This window comes from Lissotriton helveticus, chromosome 6 (genome assembly GCF_964261635.1).
Source record: "Lissotriton helveticus chromosome 6, aLisHel1.1, whole genome shotgun sequence".
NCBI lineage: Eukaryota > Metazoa > Chordata > Amphibia > Caudata > Salamandridae > Lissotriton > Lissotriton helveticus.
In genome coordinates this window covers 1,617,329,362-1,617,344,411 of record NC_136067.1, presented here as the reverse complement: position 1 = coordinate 1,617,344,411, position 15,050 = coordinate 1,617,329,362, and the positions used below count along the sequence as shown (strand labels likewise).

General features: G+C 47.6%; 1 protein-coding gene across 1 annotated transcript in view; it reads right to left on the bottom strand.

Moving 5' to 3' along the window:
* The window catches only part of RAB1A (RAB1A, member RAS oncogene family), a 176,126-nt gene that overhangs the window by 16,043 nt on the left and 145,033 nt on the right, over nucleotides 1-15,050 (bottom strand). Inside the window, exons 4-5 of the mRNA XM_078649415.1 lie at nucleotides 11,241-11,336; nucleotides 9,794-9,925 (exon numbers count right to left, since the gene is read on the bottom strand). Coding sequence (XP_078505541.1) covers nucleotides 9,794-9,925; nucleotides 11,241-11,336 — 228 coding nt within the window. The remainder of the gene's footprint in view (nucleotides 1-9,793; nucleotides 9,926-11,240; nucleotides 11,337-15,050) is intronic.

Below are 15,050 nucleotides of genomic sequence, written 5' to 3'. Positions count from 1 at the left end.
CACACAGAGCCAGACACACACACACACACCCAGACACACACACACACACACACACAGAGCCAGACACACACACACACACAGAGCCAGACACACACACACACAGAGCCAGACACACACAGAGCCAGACACACACACACACACAGAGCCAGACACACACACACACACAGAGCCAGACACGCACACACACACAGAGCCAGACACACACACACAGAGCCAGACACACACACACAGAGCCAGACACACACACACAGAGCCAGACACACACACACACACACAGAGCCAGACACACACACAGACACACACACACACACACACACACACACACACACACACAGCCGAACACACACACACACACACACACACAGAGCCGAACACACACACAGCCAGACACACACACACAGAGCCACACACACACACACAGAGCCACACACACACACACAGAGCCACACACAAACACAGAGCCAGACACACACACACAGAGCCAGACACACAGAGCCAGACACACACAAACACAGAGCCAGACACACACACACACACACAGAGCCAGACACACAGAGCCAGACACACACAGAGCCAGACACACACACACAGAGCCAGACACACACACACAGAGCCACACACACCCTCAAACGCAGTAGCTAATGTAGTGTAGTTTTCCGAATGTTTGGTACCGTCCTGCGAATTTGGGCACAATCAGCTCTTAAAGTTCCCCGATACTGCGTCCACTGTATTGTATCACAACACAAAAAAAGTCACTGTGCACAGACACTCGCTCTCACTTAAATGACATAACTTGCTATTAATCACATTCAACTGATTGTGTGGAACTGGGCAGACGGGGATTACTTGTACGTAAGTTTACATAGAACTGCATAAAAGCGATTTAAAAATTAAAATCGCTACAATCATACATGAACCCTTAAACCCCACAGGCAGTTAACAGCGCACAAAGCACACACACAGAGCCGCACACATACAGCTAGACACAAACACACACCCTCCAACGCAGTAGCTAATGTAGTTTGCCGAATGTTTGGTACCGTCCTGCGAATTTGGGCACAATCAGCTCGTAAAGTTTCCCCGATACTGCGTCCACTTTATTGTATCACTATACAAAAAAAGCCACTGTGCACAGACACTTTCTCTTACTTGCCTGATGATGCCCCGCCTACTTTTGCCATGTTTTTTTACAGGACAAGATAGAGAAAGAGTCAGATTTACGATACTGCCTTATTTGAATTATATCATTTTGGGGCAAAACTATTTTTCAAAAACTGCATACCTGCCAACCATCAGAAGGCTTCACAACATTTTCTATTGGTTTTGTCATAGTTTCCCACTGGGAGTTCTCTTTTGCGATATTTATGTAGCGCTAGTGGCCGGGAGCTTCTAGGCACTGGTGATCTGTGGTTTACCTGCGCGTAACATTCTTGCTGCACACTGAAGTCGCCAACACTCTAGCCTAGTGTCTGTTTGCTGCTCCCTCGACAGCCTGCTGACTTTATGGTCTAAGATCATAGAGAGGTCAGCTAACAGTAAAACGAGCCCACAGGACAATAAAATAGCCAAACTGCCAAAGAAGGCACACAGACTGACATTTCAGGGCAGCTCTTTAGGAACTGCCAGATTATAGGCCGATCCGATCCTTATGCTATATGGTTTATGGCATGCTGTTACCACACATAGGACTCATACCTTCCGACCACTAATATCCAGACCTGACTCCTATTGATTTAATCCACTACAAAGAAACTATAGTAAAAGCAAGGAATGTTTTTTCTTGTGAACACAAGAGTAATGCCAGTGGTAGTAGACACTATGGAAATGCAAGGACTATAAAATACAAATGTGCATTAGTTGTGAACACAGGTATTTGACCAGAACGAGTAGTGACGTTTACTAAAGAGATGGGTTGAGGTATTTTCTTACCAAAGCCACTGTAACACGGAATACGAGATCCAAGAAGAAACTAGATGCGAGGATTTTTCAAGTTAATCCATGCTAGAGTTAAAACATTGCGTGTACCTTTGCACTGCACTCATACAAGGGTTCATCAGTGCTTATTACACCTACAGCCACTTTTATTTTCACAGCATGGCATAAACGCATTTTGATGCACATGCATACACTTTTTATTGTGCCTCCTGTAATGCAGCTTTTCAGCCTCTCTTCATCTGTCCCAACTTGCACTCTGACAGCTGCATTTCATTCTGCTGCTAAATGTCACTAGCGCGCATCTAATAACTGGCGAACAAGCGGGTCGGAACGTATCAAATCATATTTGCAAAAGTAGATTTCAGAGCGGAAACTAGGTGTCTGTGGCGCAGGACGCGCTGAACATGATGAGCTCGGAGCAGTGAACAGACAATGCCTTCCTCCCGGGACCGTGAGAGTATGCGGTCAGGTGTCAGCTCGGGGAGGGGGTGGGGGAGGCGAACACTGCGTCACGCGCTATTGGGATGGGGACGCTAGGCGAGTAACGCTGCGCGAGCCTCAACAAACTGCACGCGCCCACCTTCGAATCTCGCCCGGCGTCTAACTGAAACATAACTGCCCGGTAAGGATCAACGCAGCGCGGCGTAAAGCAGGGCGGTGCAGAGCAGCAGAATTCCCTCGACATCAATCAGCAAGGGTTGGGCACAGCTGCCCGCCCTCTTGTTGTTGTGGTACCGATATATGGTCGCCGCACGGACCGTACCTGGCACTCTTGACAGGGATGCACATGCCTTTTTTTATCTTCCGCAGCAGTGTTATGGCGGTGGTTCCGCCTTCCAGACCCGGCTCCGCTTTAGGGCAGCAGCTGCCGCCTCTCTGAGCCGTGGCTCGGTGGGGCTGGGTAAAGCTCCACTCCGTGTAACCCCTGCCTGGCTCCGAGGGGGAGGCGGTGTCAGCGCTCTGGCAGGCAGTCATGGTGAGGGGGCCAAAGCAGCCTATCTGGGCACTGTCTGGCGGGGAGGCAGTGGTGCCCGTGGATGCTGCAGAACTGCAGATTTTTTCCCTGTATTTATGCGTGTGAAAGGGCACGGACGGCTGAACGAGCTCGGAGACGGACGCGGTTAACCCATACCGCCCGGGGACGCTCTAAGGAGCGGCATTTCGTGAGTAGTGATGACAACAAGCGCTCGCCATGCCTTTTGTCTGTAAGCCCCGTCCTTTTCAGACTGGGCGCCCCGACTTCCTGCTGGCATAAAAGGTTCCTTATCTTCTTTATGGGGCCATCTGGACCCATAATAAGATAAGAAACCTTTTACTTCAGCAGTAAGTCAAGGAACCCAATCTGAAAAGGACGGGGCTTAGAGAGAAAGAAGAACGTCACTAGGACCTCTTCAATGGCTGGCCACCGTTTAGGAGGCCAGCCAATGGAGAAGAGGGGCGGGGCTTAACCTCGCTAGTGATGTTCTCTCCAGCTCATTAAATCATCGCAGGCTGAGACCTAAAAAGGGCTTAGCATTTTAGGGGGAAAAGCTAAGCAGCCAACTGGTTAAAACATTCAAGTAAGGCTTTATCAACAAGGAATCATTCACTGCATTTCCTACTACATATATGTTCTGCTGTTCTGCCATCAATTCAATTACAAAGGTTTTCTGACTATGAAATTACTCATGCAAACTGAAATATGAAATAACAAAATGAGAGTGTTTCATACAAACATTTCATACCTAGAATTAAGCATATGCAGTTTGGTTGTTTTGAACAGTTATTCTGAAATAAACCAAAACATTTTTGTAATGGTTACCAAGAGGGAAGGGAAGGGGAGAAGGGGAGGAAGGGAAGGGGAGGAAGGGAAGGGGAGGAAGGGGAGAAGGGAAGGGAAGAAGGGGAGGAAGGGAAGAAGGGGAGGAAGGGAAGGGGAGGAAGGGAAGAAGGGGAGGAAAGAAGGGGAGGAAGGGAAGAAGGGGAGGAAGGGAAGAAGGGGAGGAAGGGAAGAAGGGGAGGAAGGGAAGAAGGGGAGGAAGGGAAGAAGGGGAGGAAGGGAAGGGGAGAAGGGGAAGGGGAGAAGGGAAGGGGAGAAGGGGAGAAGGGAAGGGAAAGGGAAGGGAAAGGGAAGGGAAGGGAAGGGAAAGGAGAGGGAAGGGAAAGGAGAGGGAAGGGGGAAGGAGAGGGAAGGGGGAAGGAGAGGGAAGGGGGAAGGAGAGGGAAGGGGGAAGGAGAGGGAAGGGGGAAGGAGAAAGGAGAGGGAAGGGGGAAGGAGAGGGAAGGGGGGAAGGGAAGGGGAGAAGGGAAGGGGAGAAGGGAAGGGGAGAAGGGAAGGGGAGAAGGGAAGGGGAGGAAAGAGAAGGGGAAGGGGGAAGGGAAGGGAAGGGGAGAAAGGAAGGGGGAGGAGAAGGGGAGAAGGGAAGGGGAGAAGGGAAGGGGAGAAGGGAAGGGGAGAAGGGGGGAAGGAGAGGGAAGGAGGGAAGGAGAGGGAAGGGAAGGAGGGAAGGAGAGGGAAGGAGGGAAGGAGAGGGAAGGAGGGAAGGGAAGGGGGGAAGGGGAGGGGGAAGGGGAGAAGGGGAGAAGGGAAGGGGAGAAGGGAAGGGGAGAAGGGAAGGGAAGGGGGAGGAAAGAGAAGGGGAGGAAAGAGAAGGGGAAGGGAAGGGAAGGGGAGAAGGGGTGAAAGGAAGGGGAGAAGGGGAGAAGGGAAGGGGGGAGGGGAGAAGGGAAGGGAAGGGGAGAAGGGAAGGGGGAAGGGGAGAAGGGAAGGGGAGAAGGGAAGGGGAGAAGGGGGGAAGGGGGAGAAGGAGGGAAGGGGAGAAGGGGGGAAGGGAAGGGGAGAAGGGGGGAAGGGAAGGGGAGAAGGGGGGAAGGGAAGGGAGGGGGCAGGGCGGAAGGAAAAATATATATATATGCGGCTCAATTTCTTTCCAGTCGGGGAGATTATGTGGACACATATATATATATATATATATATATATATATATATATATATATATATATATATATATATATATATATGTTGTTGTAATACTTTATTCGAAAAATATTTCATAAAAGTACAGACATACATAAATACATAGAACAATTGATCAAGTATTACAATTTCATTTAAAAGTCACCACTAAAAAACAGTTTAAGAGATAGAGGAGGGAAATTATTTAAAAAATCCTTCTTATGGTGGGTCTAAACAGGCATTGGATAGCAGCTTTGACCGGATAAACCAAGCGCTTGCCAAATATTTAGCGACCCCACAAACAATGTACATAGAGGAAGTGTTGGTTAGAATAATGCGCAGAGCTGATCTATGGTCCCTGACTCCTAGCTCCCTGCACACAGGTTTCAACCATTTTGCTCTAGCCTGCTTATAGGCGTTACATGCAAACAGAAAGTGGCCAAGAGATTCTTCCGGGCATGAACAACCTGGGCATTTTAAATCATGCTCCCTCCTGACCTTCCACCCTTCCTTTAATTCTTTAAGGGGGAGGGTGCCGTATCTTAATTTCAGGAACAAGGTTCTATCACGGGGAGTCTGAATGAAGTCCAAAAATGGTTCTAACTTTCTGAAAGGCTTATGTTCAAGAAAGTTATTCGTCAGGGGACCCCAGTTTGAATTCTTTAAATCCTTGGCCTCTACCCAATCCCAGTATAGTTTTTTGACAATTTGTTTGGGTGGGGGGGGATTGTGAGGCCCAAAACTCAGCCAAACCTATAGACTCCACCAATTTCTTTAGATTGTTAAGCCACTTTATTTTGTTGGATACATTCAAACTAATTAACTCATCCAACACTAGAGCATAATTTGCTAGTTCGGGGGTCCTTCTGAGACGCACCCAAAATAGCAAGGGGCGAAGTTGGACTATTTCAGAAATCGATCTTTTACCCATGTCAGAGAATAATGGTTTCAAAGGGGTCGATGGGGGGAAGCGAAACTATGTCTCTCATGAACTTATTTTCTGCAAATACCAATACCGTAGTGTTCTCAGCACCCCACAATTCAGAGCCATAAACTGCCGAAGCTAAGGCTTTCCCCTCAAACTACCAGGGCGGGGGCTATTGGTCTGGTGATAGAGAGGCGCTGATTCCTTAGTATCGCTCCAGAGACCCTTTTAAGATTTAGAACCATTTAGACAAGTGGGAGTCCCATCTCATGTTGTTGCAGAGCCTGACCCCAAGGTAGTCTAATTCATCCACTACCCCTAAAGGGGTCCCATTCAGAGTGAGATAAGCCTTCCTGAGCTTTCTTTTGGCAGATAATACCATCAGCTTCGTTTTCATGGTATTAACCGTTAATCCACGGTCTTTACAGAAAACACTGAAGCGGTCGAGCAGTTTTTGCAAACCCCTAGGGGTTTTGGACATCAGGAGGGTATCATCCGCAAAGAGGAGTGTAGGGGTTTTCTCACCGGCAAGGACAGGGGCATCCGCAGGGTCCTCCCTCAAATGGTCCACCACCCCATTTATAAAGAGGGAGAACAGCGTCGGAGCCATCACGCATCCCTGCCGCACCCCTCTATTAACTGGTACCCTCCCTGTCAATTGGCCTGGACTCCCCCAGCGAATCCTTGCATAATTGTCTTCGTGGAGTTTGATGATAAACTGCAACAAGTAACTAGGGAATCCCATATCAAGTAAGACCTCCCAGAGTTTGGCACGTGGAATAACATTGAATGCGGTTTTCAAGTCTATGAAAGCCAGGTACAAACTACCCTTGGTGATAGACACTGACTTCCAATAGACTGCACAGAACCGGAAAACCTGGTCCATCGCGCCGACATTGCGCCTAAACCCCGCCTGAAAGTGGCTCAGAATGTCATTATCTGTAAGCCATGACTCTGTTCGATTTATGATGACTCTGCCAACTACCTTTTGGATGGTATCAATTAAACTTATTGGTCTGTAGTTGGCAGGGTCCTCTCTATCACCTTTCTTGTATATAGTGATAACCTCCGCGCCCTTCCAGGATTCAGGGACAGGGTGGCCATGCTGAATTAAATTCATTAAACAGGCTATAAAGTCTGCCCATACTTTGGGGTCGTGCAGTAGCAAATCCCCCGGCAGGCCATCTGGGCCAGCCGCCTTCCCTGGTAATATTTTTAAAATAGCATCCTGGACTTCTCGTTGGGAGAACGACTCTTCCTTGATACCCATCTTCATGCAGGGCACGTTTTGGAGTTCCATAGCTGGAGATGTTGTTTGACCTTCAACGCTATCCTCGCAATACAGTTTTAAAAAATGGGAATACCATTGATCGTTTATATGATTTAAAATTGGCTCTACCCCTTTTCTGTCAAGAGCATTAATCAGTTTCCAAAAAATAATAGAATTTTTCCCATAGGCTGCGGCCTTAAGCTGCTGCTAGTGCTCCTCCTCCCAATCTTTTTTAGCTGATGTTATACTACTGTGATACTCCTTTCTGGCTAGACTGACTGCTATGGGATCCTTACTTTTTATAGCTAGCGTGATGGCTTTCCTCTTTTTCCTACAGTTTGCCGTATACCAGGGGTTACTCTTAAGGGATTTTGGTTTAATGTGGGTATCCCCTGTAACCTCTTGAAGAAAAATTCTCCTATTTTATCTGTTAAGTTTTTATACAAGATTGGCAAGTTTGATCCGGGAGAGTTAGGTGCTACTAGAGCGACGGCTGTAAGGCTACAAGTTTCAACTAAAACTAGCTCTTTAATGCGATTATGTTTCTCCTCTTCACACCTAACCACATTCCATTTTAATTTCCGGTTACAATTAGTGGGAAAGACCTCTTTAGTAATCATCTCTGGATTTCCACTTTTGCCAATCCCATTTGCCCAGTGGATTTCCATACATAATGGATTATGATCACCATCTGTTGATTGCCTAACCTCCATGTCAACTAGGCTTGACCATGATGGTGTGTCCAGAAAGATATAATCAATTCGAGATGGGCAGCTTATCCTATTGTAAGTCATTGCTCCATCACGGTCTGAGATGGTCCGCCCATTGAGAGCCCGTAGATTATGTTCTAAAGCCAGAGCATTCAACTGGAGTGCAAGGACTAGGGGAGGTATAGTCTGCCTCCAATCCTCCGAGTTAAAACCCGATACCTCTTCATCATCCAGGGGTTCAAAAGTGCAATTAAAATCCCCCCCCCCCCACTAGTATTTTGGATCTGGGTGGAAGATCTGATAACCTCATATCTAAGAACTCTATTGTTGGCGAAATTAAACCACCCTGAAGTCCTCTTGCATAAACACACAAGAGTTCAAAGATAATACCCCCAGACGGGCTCTTTAGGGAGATGTGTAAAATATCTTTAGAGTCAACTTTATGGGTGGTAACAACACAATTCAAGTTCACCTTTACCCAAATATGCAGGCCACCAGACGGGCGACCTTTCCCCACCGTGACTGCAGGAATTAAATCGGTTGAATACCCATTTTTATATTGCGGGGACAGACACCAGGTTTCTTGGAACATGCATATGTGGATGGTGTTAATAAAATCGTTCCAATCGGGATTAACGAGATTTTTTTTTAATCCTACTATGTTCCAGGACAGAACATTAATGGAGATAGGGGCTACAGATGGTTCCTTGATTATAACTGGAGTACTGGATTCCTTTACTCCTGAACCAAGACTAGTAGTTTCCAAACTGGCTAAACCATCCCTGGCGATTTTAGATCCTTCCCCAGGGGTAACTGGCACCTCCCTCTTTCTAATATTTGGAGCTCAGCATAGATCAGGGGGGAAGAGAAATAGGTTTACGACTTGCGGGCACAAACTGGGATGGATTGGTTATTTTGCACTGTGGCACTTGCTACATAGACTGCAGATTAGAGGGCTGTCACTACCCCACCAGGCGCCCATTCACCCACTCTAACCCTATCCACCTGAAGTGTAGGCCTGATTTGAAAATGTTTGCCAGGGCCGATTTTGGACACCAGTCCAGCCCAGAGCACAAATTTACAAAGATTGAGCTACAGCTCTTTTGGCATGAGCATGCTGCAAGCCCTAAGCAAGTTGTCGTTGCAGTCCAGAAGCAAATGCCAATAAAGGTTTTCTTAAATAAACTGGAACCTATTATTACATAGAATTTAGAATAAACACAAGCAGTTTGTGAAGGCCACCAGCCTTTAAATAAAATTTCAAAATTACTTAACATTACACATTCTCATTAGACACGTGCCTTAGTTATTGATGCCAGAACTGAAGTAAATAAATGGGTCCATAAAAACTTTTCCACTTCATGACCAAACCAGAATGGTAGAAAATACAGTCTTCAAGCAGTGGTGAAGTGTGGTGCATCCTGGCGCCATCACAGGGGACACCAATCATTGCAAAAACCCATAGTTGGCAGATTGTACACCAAGTGAATCTGTGACAGACTAAACTGCATATATATTGTTTGTATATGGGTAACAGGATGGGGCACCCAGCATATAAGACTCCTTGAGGAATGCATATTAGAAAACTGCAATGTCCTGCTCACATTCCCATACTTCCTATGCAAACATTGTTTAAGAAAATAACATTACATGCCCCTAACGTTCAGGCTAATGTGTCCTCAAAAGAATCAGCCAGCAAAAAGCGTAGTTCAAGCACTGCCTTCTTATACTGCTAAAGTGGACATAGATTATACTAAACAATACTGTAAGGCATAAGCTTGTAATTTTAAACATTATCGTAAATAAAACATTTTTCTAAAAAGGACACGAGTCAAATCAACTTTTGCAAACAAACAGAATGCACCCAAACTAGATTGTGGAATTTTAAGCAGATTAACAATGATACATTATAATTCACTGAAGAGAATCAATTATTGAAAGATACTGTTCAACTTCCAATAAGGAAGAAATGCAGACCACACCAATACACCTTCAAAGCTATAAATGAAAGAGCTTACCTTTGCTGTTGTGTAGTCTACTACTTTCTTTGTGGTTAAATCGCATTTATTCCCTACCAATAATTTGTTAACGTTTTCACTGGCGTAACGATCTATTTCTTGCAGCCACTGTTTTACATTATTAAAGGACTCCTAGAAGGTAAAAGATAAACACTGAATACGGCAAACTCACATTTTCTTGTACCAGGGGAAGAAATAGACAACGTTTCTATCAAGTGTTATCAAGAAACACCTAACAGCAAAATCATTTGATGGCACTGAAAATGTTCTGACTTCATTCAACTAGCAATGTTCTGTTTCAAAACCTCACTCAATGTGCTCTGAATCCCCACCCGCTCAGTGAACAAGCTATGAAACTTAAAACATTAAACGTTGAAAAGGGAATGAGTGCGATTGCTAGAAGGAATCCAATAGGCGTGACTTAAACTTAACAAAATGTACTTCCATTAAACTCCTAGGTAGAACCCAAGAACAAATTTGGTTGAGTTATTAACCATGTTCTCATAGTATCACACTATGATACTGCTGTGCTGCCCAGTCATTTTTGGCCCCCAGAATTTCCCAACCTTGGCCAGCCTGTTAAGACAGTTCGCAACCGGGGTGTGACATTGGATTGTAAACTCTCCCTAGAGGCGCATGTCACGAAAGTGGTGGGCTGTTTGGCCATTATTCGCTCTCTTAGGAAGATCTTTCCTCTGTTACCCCATATGGCGTGCTCTTTGATAGCACGGAGCACCATATTTAGTCGAGTTGATTACTGCAATGCCTTGCTCCTTGATTCTCCAAAATTTATATTGGATAGGATGCAGAGGATGCAATCAACCGCAGCTAAGTTGGTACTAGGCTGGTCGAGATGGTCCTCCGCGTCTTGGGCCTTGGCTGAGCTGCATTGGCTCCCTGTGATACAAAGAATTAAGTTTAAATCACTTTGCCTAGTCTTTAAAGCCTTGCACGGAAGGGGTCCCTTCAACGTAAATTTGAATGGTACGTCCCTGGTCGAACTTTGCGTTCATCCGGGGCAAAACTGATAAAAGTCCCCCGTTTTAAAAAAGTCAGAGCGGGGGGTAGATCCTTTGGGATCGCTGCTGCAAAGCTCTGGAACACCTTACCTCTTGAGCTGAGACAAATCAGTGATCTCCTGCCATTCAGAAGGAATCTAAAAACATGGTTATTTCCTAAGAACTAGGGCCTAGCTACAGTAAGTTCTTGCGGAGGTGGTCAGACTGAGTTACGAGCGCCAAGATGCCTGTTAGGTGATAGTGCGCTTTAGAAATGCAATAAATAAATAAATAAAAAAGTATGCTCAGGTGCATAAATTACTGACATCTTTGCAAAACACCTATTCAGAAAACTATACAAGTGTCAAAAAGAATTCCAGTACATTCATGTGCGTCATTTTTAGAAACTGACAACAAAAAAACATGTTTCTGTTAAACTGCATTTGTACCTGATCTGTCACATCATACACCACTATGATGCCATGGGCTCCTCTGTAATAACTGGAAGTAATCGTTCTGAATCGCTCCTGGCCTGCTGTGTCCCACTGTATTGAGAAACATACAAATTGCGATTTCAGCATCACCACAAAATGAATGATCAGTACTTCTGACAAAACATTTAAGTTTAAACTGTGTAAAATGATAATTTCGACTTTTGTTGAATTATATTACAACCCAAGGAGGTGTTTGATGAGTCTTCCCTTTGGTTTGTTTCTTATTCAATGTGCAGTACTTGCTAGCACTTGCACCAACGCAAAGCTGCATGGTGTTACGGTAACTTACATTTCCAGGTTTTTTTACCCCAGAAACATATGGAGCAGTGACAGTACACAGATAATAGTTCTAACCAGAAGGAAAGGAAGTTACTAACCTGTAACAAAAAAAACTTAAAACCTATATTGATGTAGATTCACATGCTTTGCAACCTCCTGTCATCTACTGCTGGGTTTAACTGTAACACTTGTTTTTCTTTAAGAAGCTCCTTCAGTTTGAAAGTGACCTGAAACCCACTGTACAATTACACTGGTTCAAAGGTCAGCAGTGTTTTTTACGCCTTGAAAGAATGTCAAGGAATAGTTAATAAAAGAGGAGCTGGGATGAACATCCGCTCTTCTCTGGGCACTATTTCAACCATACTGCATGCAAATTGAGTACATGCTGTTAAGCCCATTTTACTTCTAGCAGAGACTTCTGCAGTGTCAAAGGCCCAAACGTATGGCCATTTTTAGGTCGAGGACCGAAAGGCTGCACTTGCGCAGTCTCCGGGAGGAGATTTAATGATTTGGAGTATGGGGGCTTGAACCCGCCTCTCTACTCCTCTCTCCTCCATTGGCTGGCTTCCTAAACGGAGGCCAGCCATTGGAGGAGACAGGCGTCACTCCAATAAAGCCCCATCTCTTTCGGGTTCGGGGGCGTGTTTTTTTGCGTTCTTTCGACTGACGTCATCTGTCACTCAGAACGACAAAACACGCCCCCGATGCCGAAAATTTCGGACGCTTGCGGCCGCCATTTTTTTACTGCCCGCAATGTGGCATGTCACAAAGAAACTCGCAGTGAAGGTGAGCTGTTGCTTTCCCGGCGCAGTGACCGCGCGCGAGGCGAGCCACTGCAGCGCAGCACCGCGCGGGCAGCCTGAAGGCAGCACGCGCAGAGCGCTCCTCGCGCTCCACCCCTCACAGGCCGGCACTGCAGTCAGGGCACAGACGCCGCGTTGCTGCTGCCCGCATACGTCCATCGGTAACACGAGCACACAGGCACAGCCTCGCAGTCCACACTGCCGCTGCTCCGCAGGTCCCACCCTACGTGCACACACACTGCTGCCGGATAGGACACACGAGGTTCACACAGTCACACTCCCCCTCAGGGTTCTCCGCGCAAAAGGATGCTGCCGCTGCAGGGATCGGATCCAGGCTCCCTCCCGTCCGCCAGACTGTCTGCACCGCTGACCTATCCAGTGGGCCCCCGGGGGGCTCTGTGCTAGCGGGGGGAGCCCGGGCTCCTGCTATACCAGCCCCGGTGGGCTCTGCGCACCAGCCCGAGCCCTGGCAGCCGCCCAAGGACAGGCAGGGTCGGTGGAAGGGAATCATGGGCCGCCCGGAGCAGAGGCTGCTGCCGCCCTCACAAGCACCCCCGGGCAGAGGGCTGCGGGAGTCTGCGGGGCCGGCGGTGTGCATCCACCGGCAGTAGGAACCGAAAGACTCGCAGGGAAAACGCACAGCGGCCAAGGGTTTTAGAAAGAGCTGCAGGAAAAGCAAAGATAGCGCCCACCGCCGAGTGGGACTGCACGAGGAGCTGTGGGTGTGTTAGCCCCCGTAGGGGGGCTGTAAGGGGCACCCGTCGCTGGCAGGAGCCACAGGCAGCGACGAGAAGCAGCTGACTTCAGGAGGCGTCTCGGAGAGGCTCTCGCCTCGGAGGGGTCTCCACATCGGCAGGAACTTCCAGCACTCTGCAGGAGTCAGAGCGGGAGTTCAGGACGGCCCCCTGCCGCCTCGAGAGGGAGAGGAGAAGCGGCGAGAATAGCCCCCCAAGGATACCAGCACCGGGGCCTCCAGCTGCAGATGGTGGCCCATGAAACCCCCCCCCCCCCCCCGGGATCGTTTTTAAACCGCCCGTGGGGGCCGCCGGGGGGGGGGGGGAGGGCGAGGGGGGAAGCCAGCCGATCCCAAAGTGCGGGAGGTGAGTGACCTGGGAACATCACCTGGGGCTGAATAAACTCGACTTTATTCCACATAATTTCTTCTGGATTTATTCATGTATTTCCTTACTACAGGCTGGTCATTGGGCGAGCGACCGTTCTGGTCAGCGAATCTTCGATCCTAATGTTACACTCCTCCATAGTCTGACAGGGCCTTTGCGCTTGCCCGCAACACTAACTGTTCTGTGTTGCTCTTGGTTACATTAAAAGCTTGTTCCCTAGCGCCACCACTATTGAGCTGCCAAGGCGGACGTGGTCCTTTCATAGGCTCATGGCGCATGGGGTGCTCCTATCTGCCAATTGCACGTTTCCTGTGTTTACCACAGGCAGTGCCACTGCAGAGGAAGGGGTGGCAAGTACTTCTTTATCACGATGCCTGCACGAAACTAGAAGGCAGGCCTATCTGTGTATGGTTGGCTGCAGTATGCTGTTTTATAATCACTCTGCCGTTTGCTGCAGAGCTAAGTGCATTGGTCCCAGCACCACCATTTCAACTCGCACGACTTTACCACATCTAGGCGTGTATTGATGTTGGGCTATTAGTCTTAAGTCCCATCAACAATTGCGTCTGCTTCGGTTGGAGATCTAAAAAAACGGCTTTGCAGGTCTGAAAACTGCTTTGAAGTTGCCGACTACCAGACTGGAGCAGTGACCTTCAGCTGCGGTGAAAACTGGCCCACTGTTGGTGGCATGTCCACATGCCTGCTCCTACCCACCTAGGCACTTTCTGTACTCCATTGTAAACCAGGTTAAATGTGTTTTGAGGTTGGTTGAATTAGCGTGTGCATAGTATGAATGGAGGCTTGAACGTGTGGCTGTGCTGGTGTATTCCATTCATTAACATGGATGCTGCCGTGGGCACAGTTGGCTTTCCAGAGAACTAGGAGAGTTGGTGAGTGTTCCTGAAAGACGGCTGGGTTGTCTCTTGTGAGGAGCCTTTCGTATGTCTCATGAGAATTGCTCACTGGGAGACCTGATTAAAGTACCACGAAGGGGTGGTACACTGCATTGAATACCCCACGTTTCCCATTTTCAGAAGTGACGTATATTTAGGGCTTGGGATAGACTACTTATGAGGTGATGTGGTGTGTATTTGCAAAATCCTTCCACAGAGCCATTTGTTGTAATACGACACCGCCTACAACTCTCGTAATTCTTTCTTGATCGGACTACCAGAAACTACTTATTTCAGCTGCAAGAGCGCTAATTAGAGCCTTGCGCTCACGAACCCCGGAGGGTCCCAGGTCTGGCTGTAAACCGTTTTTTGTTCAAAAGCTGTCTTCACAAGCCTTTAGCATATGTACACGGTCTGCATTCCATCGCCAGATCTGAAACGTTGACAGCGTCAGGGGTTAGCTAACACCACCGTCCGTCTACTGATGGTTATGTAAAACTACAATTTCCTTTTATGTATCGCCTCACACAGCAGTCCAGTCCTGCTCTTTCTATACGCTGTAAATCATATGTTACTGTTAACTAGCTTAATAGTAATCGACTCAGAAGAATGGCAGGCTGAGTCAGCCTCGCCAGGATTCGAACTCACGACTTGCAGATGCACCACATG